This window comes from Phyllostomus discolor, chromosome 5 (genome assembly GCF_004126475.2).
Source record: "Phyllostomus discolor isolate MPI-MPIP mPhyDis1 chromosome 5, mPhyDis1.pri.v3, whole genome shotgun sequence".
NCBI lineage: Eukaryota > Metazoa > Chordata > Mammalia > Chiroptera > Phyllostomidae > Phyllostomus > Phyllostomus discolor.
The window spans coordinates 33731672-33748420 of NC_040907.2; the positions used below are offsets into that span (position 1 = coordinate 33731672).

A 16749-nucleotide genomic window follows, 5' to 3' on the forward strand; every position below is an offset into this window, starting at 1 on the left:
ACACATTACATATTTCTGTTCCTAATAATTCTACATTAATTTTGTAACTTGATTCATAAGGACAACCTGCATTTCTACCATTCTCAGTAACAACGGGTTCTAAATACCCCTTACAAATACCACCTATAGGACCACCTTATGCTTAGTATCTTGTCAGAGACCCCCCAATTTAATTTTCTTTAAGATTAAGATGAAAGTTTCAAGAAAATAGAAGAACAAAGACCAGTTAAAAGGTGCGTTCCACCAGTCCATATCAAAGGGCTCTGTGTACTAAGTGGTTAATCAAATACTGTAGGCTGACTGACCAGCACAGGCAAGTGAAGTCTTCTCCAGAAAATATCTGTGGTCGTTACTCTTGCTCTCTCTCTCCTACCCTCAGGCCAACCACCAACCATTCCTGCTTAGATGGCAGAAATCTGCACTGACCTCAACACTTGACAGATTATCCTTTTTCACTCTTTTGAACAGAAAGATTGCTTTATAGGTAAGTTTTTTTTTATTATTAAAAAGAGATTTTCTGTGTATCTCTCCAAGGATAATACCTCACTCTAGTAGATTGTGCAGGGGAGACTCCTGCACCATCCAGACTATGTTGTTCTCCACTGTTGGTGGAGAGTTTTTTAATCTTTGGACTCAAAGGAGGAAAGTTTACTAAAACGCTTACTAAGTCATTGTGTATCTCTTCTAAATGAGTTTGTTAGCTTTTTGTTTCCTACAATAGAAAGCCATATACAATTCCAACTATGTGACATTCTGGAGAAAGCAAAAATATGCAGGAAGTAAAGACAGAAGTGTCTGTCAGGGCTCCGTGGGGAGGAAGAGATGAGTAGGTGAAGCGGAAGGCATTTTTAATGTGGTAAGTAATTCTGTACGATACTGTAATGGTGGATATGTAACATGCATGTAGGTGGTAAATTGGATCATTTTAGGGCTGATAAAGGAAAAAGACACAACCACAGGGTGGCAGTAGCACACAGTGAGCTTGGATTTGAGCAATCCCACAGGGCTGCACAAAGTAGCAGGCAGTTCTCCCTACCTGAGAACCTCTAGAGGCCCTGGAAGGGAACACCAGCCTGGAGGGAGGAGGGCAAGGGAACTGCCCTGGGAGAAGTGGGCTGAGAGGGGCTCTGTGTCTAGGTAACATCGTCCATAGCACAGCAGGGAGTAGGGAGCTCTGAAGAAACTCAGTAGTTGAGGCCTTCATATTGGCTGGCCAAAAAGTTCCTTTAGTTTTTTCTGTAAGATGGCTCTAGTAACACTTAGTTGTCTTCAACTTCATTCGAAACCATTTTGTCAGATTGTATTGTGACAGCTATCATATCAGTGATCATTTATAAAAATCTTAACAAAACTGGTAAATTTTATGCAGCCATTTTAATATTGAAGATGGAAGAAGAAATGCAACATTTTCACTGTAGTGTACTTTAATATTTCAAGAAAGGTAAAAATGCAACTAAAACGCAAAAAAGTATTTGTGCAGTGTATGGAGAAGGTACTGTGACTGATTGAATGTGTCAAAAGTGGTTTGTGAAGTTTCTTGCTACTACTGACATTTTGGCCAAATAATTCTTTGCTGTGGGGCTGTCTTGTGCATTGGAAGATATTCAGTAGCACTCCTGGCCTCTACCCACTAGAAGCCAATAGCAGGAGATGGCCGACATACTCAAAATCTCCAAATCAATGAAGTTATTGCTGAAAATGAAAAACATGTCTTTTATTTTACAGATAAACTAAATGGATCCTTTGTTCAACCCAATAGTTACAAGGCTTTGCTTATCTATGGCCAGCAAATGTTGGATGCAGCCTCATAGGGTATATAAAGCAGACAGTCATTAAGTTGCTAAAAATATGTTTATGTGAGATATATTTAAAACAACTGGAAGTGTAAATATTTGAATTTTGTTCTGGCAGAGTTTAAGGCTGGTAGGTCTCAGACTGCTATAAAGGTGTAAGCAGCATGGGGTCAATATCCAAAGGCCATTGGATTCTTTTGTATGACAATTTGTTAAAAATCAGAGAGCTGTAAAACACAAAGATAAACCCTAATGTAAACTTGGACTTTATTAATAATTACCTATCAACATTGATTCATTAATTATAATATATGCACCACATTAATGTCAGATGTTAATAAGAGGGAAAATTTGGGGGGTGAGGAAAGGGAATGGGGTTATAGGGAAACTATGTACTTTCAGCACAACTTTTCCATAAATCTAAAACTGCTCTAGAAAATAAAGTCTAGTAAAATATCAAAAGTCAGTGAGGAGAGAAAGGAGGACTTGGGGTGGTGGTGGTGAATATTAAATCCACAAAGTAAAATAAAGAATCAAAACAAAACAAAATTCTACATATCTAAAATATAATTAGCAAGTCAATGAATTCAGTTATACACTAGTTTGGTATGAGAGGGGACCAAAAACACATGGAATTTATTGATTAAAAATTGAGTATTTATTCTTACACGTTTAAACTTCAATCACCTGCAGAGTACTTTCCATTTGATGTAATATACCTATCGTGACTTTTTACCACTGCTCAAAACAGTTTTGAACTTGTCAATTTTGATGCCTTTTAATGCTTCTGCTATTTTCTGTTCCATCTCTTCCACATCAGTGAAATACTTCCCTTTGAGGACTTTCCTCATCCAGAAAAACAAAAAAAGTCTCTCAGGCAAGATCAGGTGAACAGGGAGGGTGTGGCACAAGGGTCATGCTGGTTTGGGACAAAAACTGCTGAACACTCAGCATGGTGTGGGCAGGAGTGCTCATAACTCACCCATCATGAAATGGGCAAATGTGTTGAAAGTCTTTAAAAAATGCACTGAAGCTGAACACAGCTTCTCACAACCCTATCACCTGGTTCACTGATACAGATGGATTCCTGGAACACTCACCTAGCAGGGGAACCCTGTACTACAAGGGGACTGTCCTCTAGAAAATTATTCTGGGTTTTTTGGGGTGGAACAAAAACAACAGATCAAAGACTAATTCCTAATATTGAAAAATCCTTAAAAAACTAACAAAAGAAAGATCAACAGTGCAAAACAGACATATGTAGACAGCTCTGGAAAAAAAGAAATACATTTTTTGAAAGATACTCATTAATAAAATGGTAAAATATAATCACTATGAGATTCACTTCTCATCTGTAACTTTGGAAAAGACAAAGAGCTCTGATACCTGTAATTCCTGTAATATCTGAAATAGTACTGCCCCCTGACAAACTCACATATGTCAGTGGTGGAAATGTATGTTAGTAACTAGTTCAGAATAACACTTTCAATGTAATAAAATAGCACATAACCTTGACCAGCGGTTCTACTCATTGGGACATTTCCAACCTATGTGCTCACAGGTTTGCTCAAAATACATGTGCAAGATATTTGTGGTGATGTTACTTTTCTCAACCAGAGACAGGTACAAAAAAAAATGTGCTTCAATAAGCTTCTGCCATTTAACAAGTTACTTTTGCTAGAAAATTCTAGCTCTCATGCCATTTATTATCTTAGGCTTTTCTTTTATTTGTCTGCAAATAAGTTCTACTTATTCCTGCTTGGCTCAGATCCCTTTACACATGCAAGTTTTATCACCTGTCAAGCTCCCACCAGCCTACTCCATCCTTCCTCATCAGATGCCCGACTATACTGATAAGTCACATGGATTCCATTGTGGATTCATACCTTGAACCATTTACTCACTGTTTAAGTGACACATAAATTATGTGTCATCAATATGAATATTGGGTTCTCAAGGGCAAGTGTTAGTTCCTCTTCCTTTGTTTCTCCTCCCAGGAAGTTAACACAAATTGAGGTATATGATAAAGAAGACTTGCTGATTAGAAATAATTTTCTCCAACCATACCTGGATCCTACAGCACACATCCTCATTCCGTCACTAAGTATGAAACCTGAAGAACAATAGTCAAAAGAGCTTGACCCTTTTGTTTGATCCTCGCACTGTCTGCACACTTGATGTTACCTTGGTTCATACAGAGAGGAGAGACAGTCATACCTGAACTTGGTGTTATCATCTGAAGGAGGAGCAGGACAACACAGTGTCTGGGGAGAGGGAGTCCTATAGATTCCATTACACCTGTGATAACAAGTGAGGAGGATTCAGAAACAGTGATAACAGGGCAAGAAGTTCCAGAAATCATGTATTTCCACATCTTTTTTCTGCAGTAATGAACTTTCAACTGGTGTTGCCAAAAAATATTGTAAGAATCCCATTTAAATTTGAATATCAAATAAATAGTTATTCACATAAAAATGTCCAAACCTGTAGAGAATTGTAGAGAATTCTCATGAGTATATTTGAGCCAAACTGATGACATATGCCAGGAGCAAGATTTTAAATGTTCTGGAGAATAACAGTTTTGCAGATTTTGTGCATTTGAAATTAAGGAAGACATGTAAGGAAGATTACATGGAGGTGGGTGAAAGCAAGGTGGGAAATGGATTATAGGATGGCCAACTAGAATATCAGCTCTCTTGATGTTTGCAGCATATTTCAAGTGTGTTAACCTAAATGTACAGAAACAATGAACAGAGATTCCTTGGAACAAAGATAAACCTTTTACTAATAAGTTATATGCCTGGGGTGTGACTACCTACCATGACCCGCCCAGTTAAGAATTTATAATCAGATCACCTTGTGAGGTTACTTTCCATAGAACCTTCCTTTTATTTGTATGCACAGAGTATAATTTTCTGGTACACGTATTTCCCATATAATATTTGGCAGCCTGTAATTTTTATTTGCTAGATCTGGCAACCCTACTATTAAGAATATCCACTATCATGACTGGGTCTAGCCATCGGTTTCATTCCACTGACAGATTGCTTCCTCCGGCTAGATGTTGACTATCTTCAGTCTATAAACTCCATCAGGTGAGCTGTTGCCCCAGGGAAAGTGGCAGCAGGTCTAGGAGATAGGTCCCAACCCCCCAAGCCTCAGTAGTTCAAGCATATGCCACAGTTAGTTATATTGAGTTAGAACAGTTTAAAGACAGAGTTATAGCCTCATTTTCCTGGAGGGATGAACCTAATGACCATTTAGAAGGAAATTTGACTTTTTCTTTAGTGGGCACAATCCCTCTGAATTTTCTGCTTCAGGAGAAATCATAAGAGACTGATGGGTTGACCCCTATGGCTTGGAAAAGCTAGGAAAGAATGAAATTGTCTTTCATAGTCAAATGTGAAGAAGGCTTTTTGTCAGTTCTATAATAGTTGGCTTTCAATTCAGCTCACAAATGTGACCATCATCCTTTCCTATTCCTCCTCCCATCCTCCCTCAAAATAAAGAGGTTTGGAAAGTGCTAAGGTTATGGGGAAGTGACAAACAGGTGAGTGGTTACAATAATATGCAAATGCCATGCTATGTAGGTGGCAGCTCTTAGCACCCCAGAGAGAGCAATTCAGTCTGCAACCACAAGGCAGCAAGAAGACCTAAGAAGGCTTGACTAGTGAGGTGGTGTCTACATTTTGAGAAATGAGGTGGCTTTCTCATAAAGTAAAAAGGCAGTGAGGATGCTTATCAGATGCAGCACAAGAAAGCACTACTGAACAAGGGGATTGAGGAAAATATATGGTCAGTAACATTCAAGGAAGGCAGAGAGCTTATTATGAAGGGGTTATGTGCCTAGGAATTAATGACTGTTCTCCAGGCTAGGGAACTCCTAAGAAGCTGGAGGTAGTATATATGGTGGTTCAACCAAGGTTCTCGGTTTAAATGCTGGCTTTACTATTTAGTTACATGAGCTTAGGGTAGTTACCAAAACTCTCCCTGATTCTATTTTTTTTTACCTGTCAATAGGGGACAATAATTTCTTACTCATTATGTTTATTATTAAAATTAATGGAATTACAGTATCTAAGGTGGACAGAATTCTGCCTGATAAGTACTAAAGCATAAGCACATAAAGTATGTAAGGAACATATAATGTTTGTTTTTTTAGCACTTCTAGTATCATGCATGTTTCTTATTTTAGAGTGATGAAAGTGGGAGTGTGGAACCAGACTCGTCCTGGCTCTGCTGCTCACTTGTCCTGTGACCGTGGGTTACTGATGGAATTGACCTGTGCCTCAGTTTACTATCTGGAAGACACAGATAATAAAAGTACATATTCCATGGGGTTAAAATAGTTAAATATTCAGATTAAAAAGTGGACCATCATAAAAGAAATGTCACCTCTGGCTATTAAGGAAGATTTTAAACTTGCGACAGTATATTCAGAATTACATATTTGAAATGTGACTCTGGAGAATAGGGGGAAGCCAGAGGAGGAGTGCTACATGACAAGCTGCAATGAGTATTTCAGCCCACGTGGGTGAAGTTGGGTAAGGAATGAAAATCAGAATGCAAGAGAGATAACAATTGTGCAACTGCTAGGAATCAATGAGTCTGAATGTAAGGAATGAGAGAAATGTATTCTCATGCCTCCTGGGTTTTGGGAATGTGTGATTGTGTGGAAAAATGGTGTCATTCATCCTGACAGGAAATAGGAAAAAAATCAAATTGAGCTTTTAAGAGGTCAAATTTTAGCTTTCTGTGCAATTGTTTTAATTTACTGTATTGAGTTTTTTACATACATCATACTCCATTACAGTTTTTAGGTCATGTGTACATGACTTCACCATTAGGTCTTTAAGTGTTTGCATAATGGAAGTATATCTTCTCATCCCAAAGTATGTCATGGAATTCTGCAGTGTGTCTAACACACACTAGCTGCTCTAGACATCTCCTGTTGGCTTTTGCTGTTCCAACCTGCATTCTGCTCCTCCCGGCTCTGTTTCCCAGAGAGCTGACCTATAAGGATTAGAACAATTGACTCTCTTCCATCTGGGTTCTGGGTGCTGGGTGGGTTAAGTAAGAATCAATAACAAGCAGGAGGTTGCAGGAATGGAAGAGAGTGAGGCAGGATTGTTTGTTGTCTCAGCTTTCTTTCTTTCTGGGTTGCTGTGGTGAGCTGCATGTCTGACTAAAAATCATCATTTTTACACACACACACACACACACACACACACACAAAGCCTCACTGTGCAGCCCTTACTGCCCTCAGGTTTTAATTACTGCTTTCTGCCCCTGTTCCTTCAGTCCTAGGTGTGACCCTAACCCCTCTATTTCAGTTCCAGGGTACTGCACTACTCCTAAGGGTTTCTCTACATCATACTCATATGTTTGTAAATAATCTCTTTATTTGATGCTCCTCAGAATTGGAAGCTAAGACTATCCCTTGGCTGCTTTGGGGCTTCTTATACCACAGAACCAAGATTAGGAAAGTGGGCCTTGGCTGGTGTGGCTCAGTGAATTGATTGCCAAGCTGGGAAACATCAATGTGTGGTTGCCTCTCATGCACCCCCTACTGGCCAGCAATCCAGGCATGTACCCTGATTGGAAATCAAACCAGTGACAATTTGGTTCTCAGGTCAGCACAATCTTTAACAAAATAAATGAAAAGTTCAGGAAAGTGGGCCACTGGAGGGCTGGAGAGATGAATACAGGGGCCAGAGAGGTGTCCTGTTCAATACAAAACTGAAGCAATCCAAAGGTCCATAGAAACAAAAATTTGAAGGACTCCATCAGGTTAAGAACCACATGTAGCTGAGGCACTGATGGAAGGGAGGGTGAATGCAGAATGAGCAGTGCAGGAAGGCAGTCACAATGGTCTCGTTTGGCCTTTTGGACCACCTGGGTCTATAACAGCAATGTTTTATGTTTATTAACTATGACTTTTGTCCATTTGCCCAGATACTTTATAAGACTAATATTAACTGTGATGGTCTGGGTCCCATGCAGGAAATCTGGCCAAAACAATATCATTATATGGGAGCTCATAGGACTGGGCTCCTCTCTGGTAAGGATGCAAAATTCTCACCAAGCTGAAGGACAAGACTACATTGTGACCGTGGCTCTTGCTAAGAGGCGAAGGTGGTGGACTGTATCAGGTTGCTCCTTTAGCCCATCCACATCCATCCTCTGTACTTCTTCAAAGGGAATTTGTAAGGAAATTAGGTTGAAAGCTAACACGGAGGTTAGAAACAGGGGTTAACAGGAGTGAATTTGCAGTAGGAAATGTCCTTTGAAATTTGGCACAAATTTTAATCTTGCTGGAATGAAAATCCTGGTCAGGTACATATTTCATACAGTATACACATATAATAGTTTTAAAACATGTCTGAAAAATGCAGTCTTGGTGTTTCTTGGGTACAGAGTTTCAGTTTGGAAAGATGGAATAGTTCTGAAGATGGGTGGTATTGATGGTTGCTCGTCCATATGATTGTAATGCCACCAAATATACACTTAAAATGGTTAAAATAATAAATTTTGTTATGTATATTGTAACAAAATATAAAAACATATTTAAACAAAAAGCAAATATGTCAACAAGGAATTACAAAAGTCAGTACAAATCACATTCAACCTGACAGCCGAGTAAGTCTTATCACAAAAGAAGATGTGATATATACCAAGATATACAGAAGATATATATATATACCAATCAGAAAGAATATATGCTTCCCTATGTTCATAGCAGCATTATTTACAATAGCCAAGATCTAGAAACAGCTCAGGTGTCCATCAGTAGATGAGTGGACAAAAAAAGATGTGGTACATTTATACAATGGAAAGAAAGAACTCTTACCCTTTGAGACAGCATGAATGGATGTGGAGAATATTATGCTAAGTGAAATAAGCCAGTCAGAGAAAGACACATACCATGTGATCTCACTTGTACATGGAATCTAATGAACAAAATAGGACCAGAGGCATAGGAACATGGAACAGACTGACAGAACTCAGAGGGACAGGTGTGGGGGGACTGGAAGAGATTAGCCAAAGAACATATGTGCATATATTCATGGATGTGGACAATAATATGGTGAAGGCCAGAGGGGGAGGGTGCTGGGCAGAGGCAGTAAAAGAGGGGAAACAAAGGACATCTGTAATAGTATCAACAATAATAAAAAGATTTTCCAAAAGGAAAAACAATCATCTTAACTAGTTCATCATACTCTTTCATCTGATATGCTAATTTAATTCAAAAATAAAAATTAAACTTCAGGAATGAACTTAAAAAGAAGAGATGCTTGTCTTTAAACCAGTATTGTCATAGCAATTTTCCTTTTACAAAAACAGTAATATCTAATTCACCCTTTTCCTGTCAATTTTGTTTGTAGTTTAAGCAAAATTAAAATGCTTTTGCTATACCCTCCTAGCCTATTGAAAGTGAGTTAAAATATTTTTAATGTTTATTCATGTTATATTTTGATAGTCAATAATTTTATAGATATTTAATATTTTAAACCTCTTCATAAATATACCACAATGAGGCATTTCTCCTTATCTAGTTTTGTTAACCTCAGCCAGCTACAACAAAGAACAGGAACTCCAGTTGCAAAGAATACCGAGCAATGGTGACTGGCTGCACCACCAGGAGACTGGTGAATAGTGTGCATAAGAATAACATCTTCCCTATGCCTCACCAGAGCAACTCCAGAAAGTGAGCCCAACATTTGCTGTGCCACAATACTGCAGAGTGAGCCGCAAATGACCCACAAAGAAACTTTGAGAAAAGATTTTCCTTAGAGATGACTGAGACCTCTCTGCTCATACCATGTCACTGGTCTGTAAATGTATCTAAGACCCTGGAATGCAGGGACAGGAGATGTCCCAGAAGGTACGGAAAGAGGAAGCGATGGAAGAAGTGATGATTGTTTATGAAGAGAGAACTCATCCTAAATCTTTTTTTTTTTCACTTACCGGTGAGCCTGAGGCAGCTCACTGTTGTCCCTGGAAGATGAATGCCAGGTGAGTCACCTGAAGTTCTGACAGTGCCAGAACCAGGCAGACTATTTAACAAAGCTCCTTCTGGCTGCTGCCCTCCACCTCTGGACACCTGATTCTGCCAGCCTGATCCTGGGATTCCAAGCAGGATTCCAAGGAGACTGGCTGCTCCAGCCTGTGGGTGGGAGTCTCTGTTCCGCTCCCGGGACTGCACCTGGCACCGCGGAGCTAACATCACAAGTACTGACATGTGCCTCGCTCTCAAAGGAAGCGAAGCACAACCTGATCTATGTATTTTAAGTAACTTGTTTTGAGTAAGAGCGCTGTGGTAAAGACATTTATTTTGAACGCTGGACTGCACTTAGAAAGAAAAGGAAGGGAGCTGTGGAGGCACAAATAAAAGGAGCTAAATTCAGATCAGGCATTCAGAAAAGGCTTCGAGGTGATCATGGCTGAGAGGAGTCTTGAAATAAAATGAACAGTTAGCCCATTCAAGAAGAGGAGCAGAAGGCGCAAAACGGGTTTTCCACGCCAAGGGAGCAAGGGCTTGAAAGGCATTTGTGAGAGAAAATGTTCAATTCAGAAAACTTCAAGTAGTTTACTATTGACGGAATGGGACATATGCTCAGAGAATGAGGTGGATGAGCTGTACAGAGAAACAAAGGTAAAATTGTGATTTGGATTTCAGGAAGTATTATGTAACATATACTTAAGTATATATATACACATATACATACCTAATTCTCATATAATATAGATAATATACATACATGAGTATTAAAATTATAGCTCCATATATAAGCATGTACACATGTGCACAATTATATGTATATATTTATAAAGAATTATCCATACTTATGTATTTTGTGCACGTGCATACTTACTGTAATGGTGTGTATATGTACAATGCATGTATCCATGATATTTGCACACATATGTCTCTACAAACAGACATGACTATGTTGATGCATACAAAAGCATATGGGCTATATGGGACATACAGGTATACATTAAATAAAAACATTCATATATATATGTAAATCAATAATCAGGGACAAATACAATGAGAAGTTAAAGTGGTGGCAGAGCAGACAATGCATAATTGGGAAGATTTGACATCTATTTAGGACATAGAGTGGGAAGGTAGAACTGATTGAATGAGGATATTGAGGGAAATGAAGACTTTCAGGATGTCTCCCAGAGTTCAGCATTTAACTGACTAGATGAGTAAAGACAATATTATTTGAGGTATGGCTTAAGGTAAGGGGAGCAATACATGAGGGCAAAATGTGGTGGTTGTGAATAAGTTTGGTCTGAAACAGATTGGTTGTAACGTACTTTCGGAATCCTAAGAAAGTTAAGTTCAAGAGGCACTTGGTTGTTGGGGTCTAGAGCTCATGGTTTATCTTTGCTCTCCTCTTTGGAAAGGGGCAGGAATTACTTTGCCTCACCAAAACACCCACCTTGCACTTCTGACATGTTAGACTCTCCCACATCACACATTTGAATCAACTAGGGAATATTTTAAAACTGCTTTGGAGTGGGGAATGCCATTGGCATTATTTATTTATTTATTTTTGGTTTTGCATATCTACCTTTAATTGAGAAAAAAGTCACATAACATAAAATTTACTATTTACAAGTATACAAGTCACTGTATTTTAGTATACTCACAATGCTGTAGAATCATCACCCCAAAAAGAAACCTGGGCTTTCAATTTCCCCCTCGTTCCATTCCCTGGCAATCACTGACCTACTCCATCACTGCTGATCTTCCTATTCTGGACATTTCATATAAATGGGATCATACAATATGTGGCTTTTGTGGCTGGCTTCTCTCACACAGCAGAAACGTTTTCAGGGTTCATCCATGTTGGTATCAGTACTTCACTCTTTTTCGTGGGTGAGTGATATTCCATTTATGAATAAACATTTTTAAACTGTTAACTAGTTTACAGACTTTATTGTTTTCATCTTTTTTCATTTTAACTCTGTATCCCTCATTATAGTGATGTTGTTTTATAGAATTTGAGATGTAATTAACATATACCATTGTATACATTTAAGACATATAATTTGTTGATTTGATACATTTATATATTGCAATATGGCTACTATCATAGCACTAGCTAACACTTTTATCTGTTTACAATTGTTATTTTTTTGTGTGGTGAGAATAATTAAGATACAGGCTCTTAGAAACTTTGGAGTTTACACCAAAGTGTTGTTGACCATAATAGCTATGCTGTGCACTAGAACTTCAGAACTTATTTATCTACCATTGCAAGTTTGTACCCTTAGACAACATCTCCCTAGATCCCCGAACTCGCAGCCATTGGTAACCACCATTCTATTCTATTTCTCTACAAGTTCTGTTTTTGTAGATGCCATTGGTAAGTTGTCAAGTTCTCCCAGGTGACTGCATTGGGCAAAACAGGTTGAAAACTATGCCTCTGGAGCTAATGGATATTTCTGACATGCCCTTACAATTTTTCAAGGCTTCCGATAGGAAGCATTTGGGAGGCAGAGTAATGAAATTTTCTCAGTTGGGAGTACTGGGAATCTTCCCAATCCTACTAGCTCTGCTGTTCAGGGATTAACCTTATTCTCTTGTTCTGAGTGTGGGACCATACTGTATGGGAGAACAAGCTTCATCTTGCAAAGGAGAAGTGACTTCATGTGTTGTTATCTAAGTGTTGCCTAAGATAATGGGAACACTTGCTCTCACTCTCACTCTCTCTCTCACTCTGGCTCTCTGTTTAGAATAAGAGTTTCGACATGATGGAGGGAGAATTCTGCTCTCAACAATGCAGGAGAGTTTGTATGACCTTCAATTATTTCTTAGATTTGTCACATAGGCAATAACCAGAGAAGAAAAAGAATGATGAATAAAACCTCATTAAAATTTACAATTTCCTTTCATGCAATATAATGTTAAAGATTTCTGGCTTCTGCTTAGGATCCATAAAGGTAGAGTGTTGCTCCAAGCCTAACAGCAAAGAAAAGCTGAATAATCAATAAAATCATAACTTCTCTTTCTTGAACCTTCCTGAGTTTGCAAGGAAAAAGGCAGCCTGAAACTTCCAAGAACAGAAGAGATACAAGAATTGACTTACCTGGGTGAAGCACAGGAAGAAGAGAAGACACCATGACCCAACACAGACTGGTATGAAGATTGATCTAAACTTCTAAAGAGCAGACAAAAGCTGAGTGTGGGCTGCTGTGAGAGTATAGGCCCCTTGGAGATGCAGACACAAAAGGAGTTTGCACCCACCTGCTGGATCTTCACAGTGGTTACACATGGGAAAGACTAGAGGCAGAGTTGGAGACTGGAGAAAGCCATTCTGTGATCAGGCAGGGGAGGGCAGTCACCTGTTTTGGGGAGAGGCAGAGGTTACACCCAGTTACTGTTCCCTTATGAATGAAAGTGTTCAGATGCTGTCGAAAGTGTTCAGATGCTGGCAAAAGTGTTAAGATGCTGGCTATGTCCAGCTTTTCCTCCCTTGTGGAATAAAAGTGTTCAGATATCTAGTATATAAAACATGTATTTATTTATATACATAAATAATGCTGCTTTGAATGTTCTTGTACATGTCTTTTGGACAAAAACACTAAGTAGATACCTAGACATGGAGTACTGGCTCATATGCTATACATATGTTCACTTTTAATAGATATTGTCAAACACTTTTCCAAGTTGTAGCAAGCAATTTATACGAACAATCTTACAAGCAAAATCCTACAATTTGTGACAACATGGGTAAACCTGGAGGACATTGCACTGAGTTAGGCCAGACACAGAAAGACAAATACTGTATGATCTCATGAGTATGTGAAATCTAAAATAGTCAAGCCCATCGTAGTGAAGAGTAGAAGAGGCATTGCTGGGGGCTGACAGGGTGGGGGCAACAGGTCTTATCAAATGGTACAAAGGTTCAGATGTGCAGGATGAACAAATTCTGGAGGTCTGATGTACAGCATGGTGAGTATAGTTAATAATACTGTGTTGTACACTTGAAATTTTCACACACACACACACACACAAATGTAACTATGTGAGGTGATGGAGTCAATTAGCTTGATTTTGGTAATCATTTCACAATGTATGTACATATCAAGACATCATGTTATACATCTTAAATATATACCATTTTTACTTGTCAAGTATACTCAATGATGCTGGAATCAATCAAAATTGTAGAAATGAGATACCCTTTCCTATGTCCTTCAATGGGAGATAAGTAAACAAATGTGGTCCTTGCAATGGAAAACTACTCAGCAATAAAAAAGAATGCACTATTGGTACACAACAATATGGGTGAACATCAAAGCTTTATATTGAATAAAAGAAGCTTTTCTCCAAAGGCTACATACTTCATGATCCCATTAGGTGCTTTCTCAAAAACAAAACAGTGTTGCTAGGAGTTAGGGGGTGTGTGAGGAGACAATGAAGGTGTTTCAGGGATTGATGGAATTTCTCAATATTCTGCCTGTAGTGGTGGTTACACAGTCTGTACATGTGTTAAATTTGATATAACTATGCCAAAAATAAATAAATAAATATCAATGGATAATAATTAACAAAAGTCAAAGTAATCTGAAAAAATACAATTATTGGTTGACAGGTTTTCTCTCTTTAACACTTTGAAATTTTGCTCCTCTGTCTTCTGGCATCCTTCATTTCTGAGGACAAATCAGTAATCATTTCAGTCTATCCATTTGAAATGTGTTCTTTCCACTTTGGCTATTTTCATCATTCCCTTTGTATTTAAATATTTTGATATAATGTTCCTAGATGTGATTTCCTTCATATTTCTTCTGCTAGGTGTTTATGAGATTCCAAAATCTGTAACTATAAATATGTTTCTGAATTAAAAATAATTTTGTCCCATTCTGTCTCTTCTACTTTCAGAATTCTAGTTACATGCATGTTAGGCCATAGGCCATACAGATTTCTGATACTATATTTATTTTTATTTAACCTTTTTTCTCTTTGTTCTGATTGGTTAATGCTTCCCATTCTTATTTTTGTTCTACCATTAATTAGGAACCTACAAATAGGAAAGTATAGATAGACAAATGCCCCTTAAAACCCTACCCTAGTTCCCTCAGTTATTAACATCTTGCCTAATTTAGACTTGGTATATTGTATATTTTCAGAAAGGTATTTATTTCTTCCAGGTTACTCAATTTTTTGGAGTATAAATGTTCTTAATATTCTCTTAGGATACTTTATAGGTCTGTGGCATCAGGTGTAGTGTCTCCTCTTTCATTTCTGATTTTATTTATTTGAGTCGTCCCTCTTTCTCGGCCTACCTAAAGTTTTGACAATAGTGTTGGCCTTTCCTAAAACCTGATTTTAGTTTTGCTATTTTTTCCATTGTTTTTCTATTCCCTATTTTATTTACTTCTCCTCTAAACTTCATATTTCCTTCCTTCAGCTAACTTTAAGCTCTGTTTATATTTATTCTAGTTCTATGAGGTAAGTTGTTTATTTGAAATAGTTCTTAATGTAGGCATTTATCCCTATAAACTTTCTTCCTAATACAGATTTTGCTGTATCTTACACATTTTTGTATGTTGTGTTTCTATTTTCATTTGTTTCAAGAAACTTTTAAACTTATATTTAGCTTTGGCACATTGGTTGTTGAGGAATATGCTGTTTAATTTCCACATATTTTTTGAGTTTTCCAATTTTCCTTTGGTCATTGATTTCTTTTTCTTTTCTTTTTTCCTTTTTATTGAAATTATTGGGGTGACACTGGTAAACAAAATAATTATATGTATAATAGGTACATTATATGTATATGTATATATAGGTACATTATATACCTATATATGTATATGTATATTACATGTATAATAGGTAACTCCATTTTTAATGTTTTTTTGCGGAAACTCCACACTGGTTTCCACAGAATTCAGGTGCACAATTTGTACACTACAGTGTGTGTTCACCACCCCAAATCAAGTCTCTGTCCATCACTGTTTATCCCCCCTATAGCTGTCTGTACTCCCCACCCCTGGCAATCACCGTACTGTTGTTCGTGTTCATGTTTTCTCTCTTTTTCTTTTCTTTTTAAAAAATTGTTGGCACTGTTACAGATGTCCCCCATTCTCCCCTCCTTTGCCTCTGCTCCCCCTTCTGGCCTTTACCACATTGTTATCCATGTCCATTAGCTATACACATATACATATATATTCTTTGGCTAATCTCTTCCAGTGCCCCCATAACCCTACCCTCTGAAATCTGTCAGTCTGTTCCATGTATCCATGCCTCTGGTTTTATTTTGTTCATCAGTTTATTTTTTTCATTCAATTCCACATATAAGTGAAATCATATGGTATGTGTGTTTCTCCGACTTATTTCACTTAGCATAATAATCTCCAGGACCATCCATGCTGCAACAAAGGGTAAGAGTTCCTTTTTACAGCTGCATAGTATTCCCTTGTGTAAATATACCACACCTTTTTGATCTGCTCTTTTACTGATTGGCATTTTGTGTGTTTCTAGATCTTGGCTATTATAAATAATGCTGCTAGGAACATAGGGGTGCATATATTCTTTCTTGGTGTTTTGAGATTCTTAGGATATTTTCTTTTATATATATATTTTTAAGATTTTATTTATTTATTTACTTTTAGAGAGGGAAGGGAGGGAAAAAGAGAGAGAGAGAGAGAAACATCAATGTACGGTTGCTGGGGGTCATGGCCTGCAACCCAGGCATTGTGCCCTGACTGGGAATCGAACCTGCAACACTTCGGTTCACAGCCCGCGCTCAATCCACTGAACTACGCCAGCCAGGGCCAGATATTTTCTAAGAAGTGGAATCTCTGAGTCAAAAGGTAACTCCATTTTTAATGTTTTTTGAGGAAACTTCACACTGGTTTCCACAGTGGGTGCATCAATCTGCATTCCCACCAGTAGTGCACTAGGGTTCCCTTTTCTCCACATCCTGGCCAG

General features: G+C 38.1%; 1 protein-coding gene across 1 annotated transcript in view; it reads right to left on the reverse strand.

The window, feature by feature from the left end:
• Positions 1 to 9982, reverse strand: part of LOC114496933 (putative selection and upkeep of intraepithelial T-cells protein 1 homolog) — a 44670-nt gene extending 34688 nt beyond the window's left edge. The window contains exons 1-2 of the mRNA XM_036026051.1: positions 9762 to 9982; positions 4011 to 4091 (exon numbers count right to left, since the gene is read on the reverse strand). Of these exons, the coding sequence (XP_035881944.1) occupies positions 4011 to 4086 (76 nt within the window). The 5' untranslated portion in view covers positions 4087 to 4091; positions 9762 to 9982. The remainder of the gene's footprint in view (positions 1 to 4010; positions 4092 to 9761) is intronic.
• Between the last annotated feature and the right edge of the window lie 6767 nt (positions 9983 to 16749).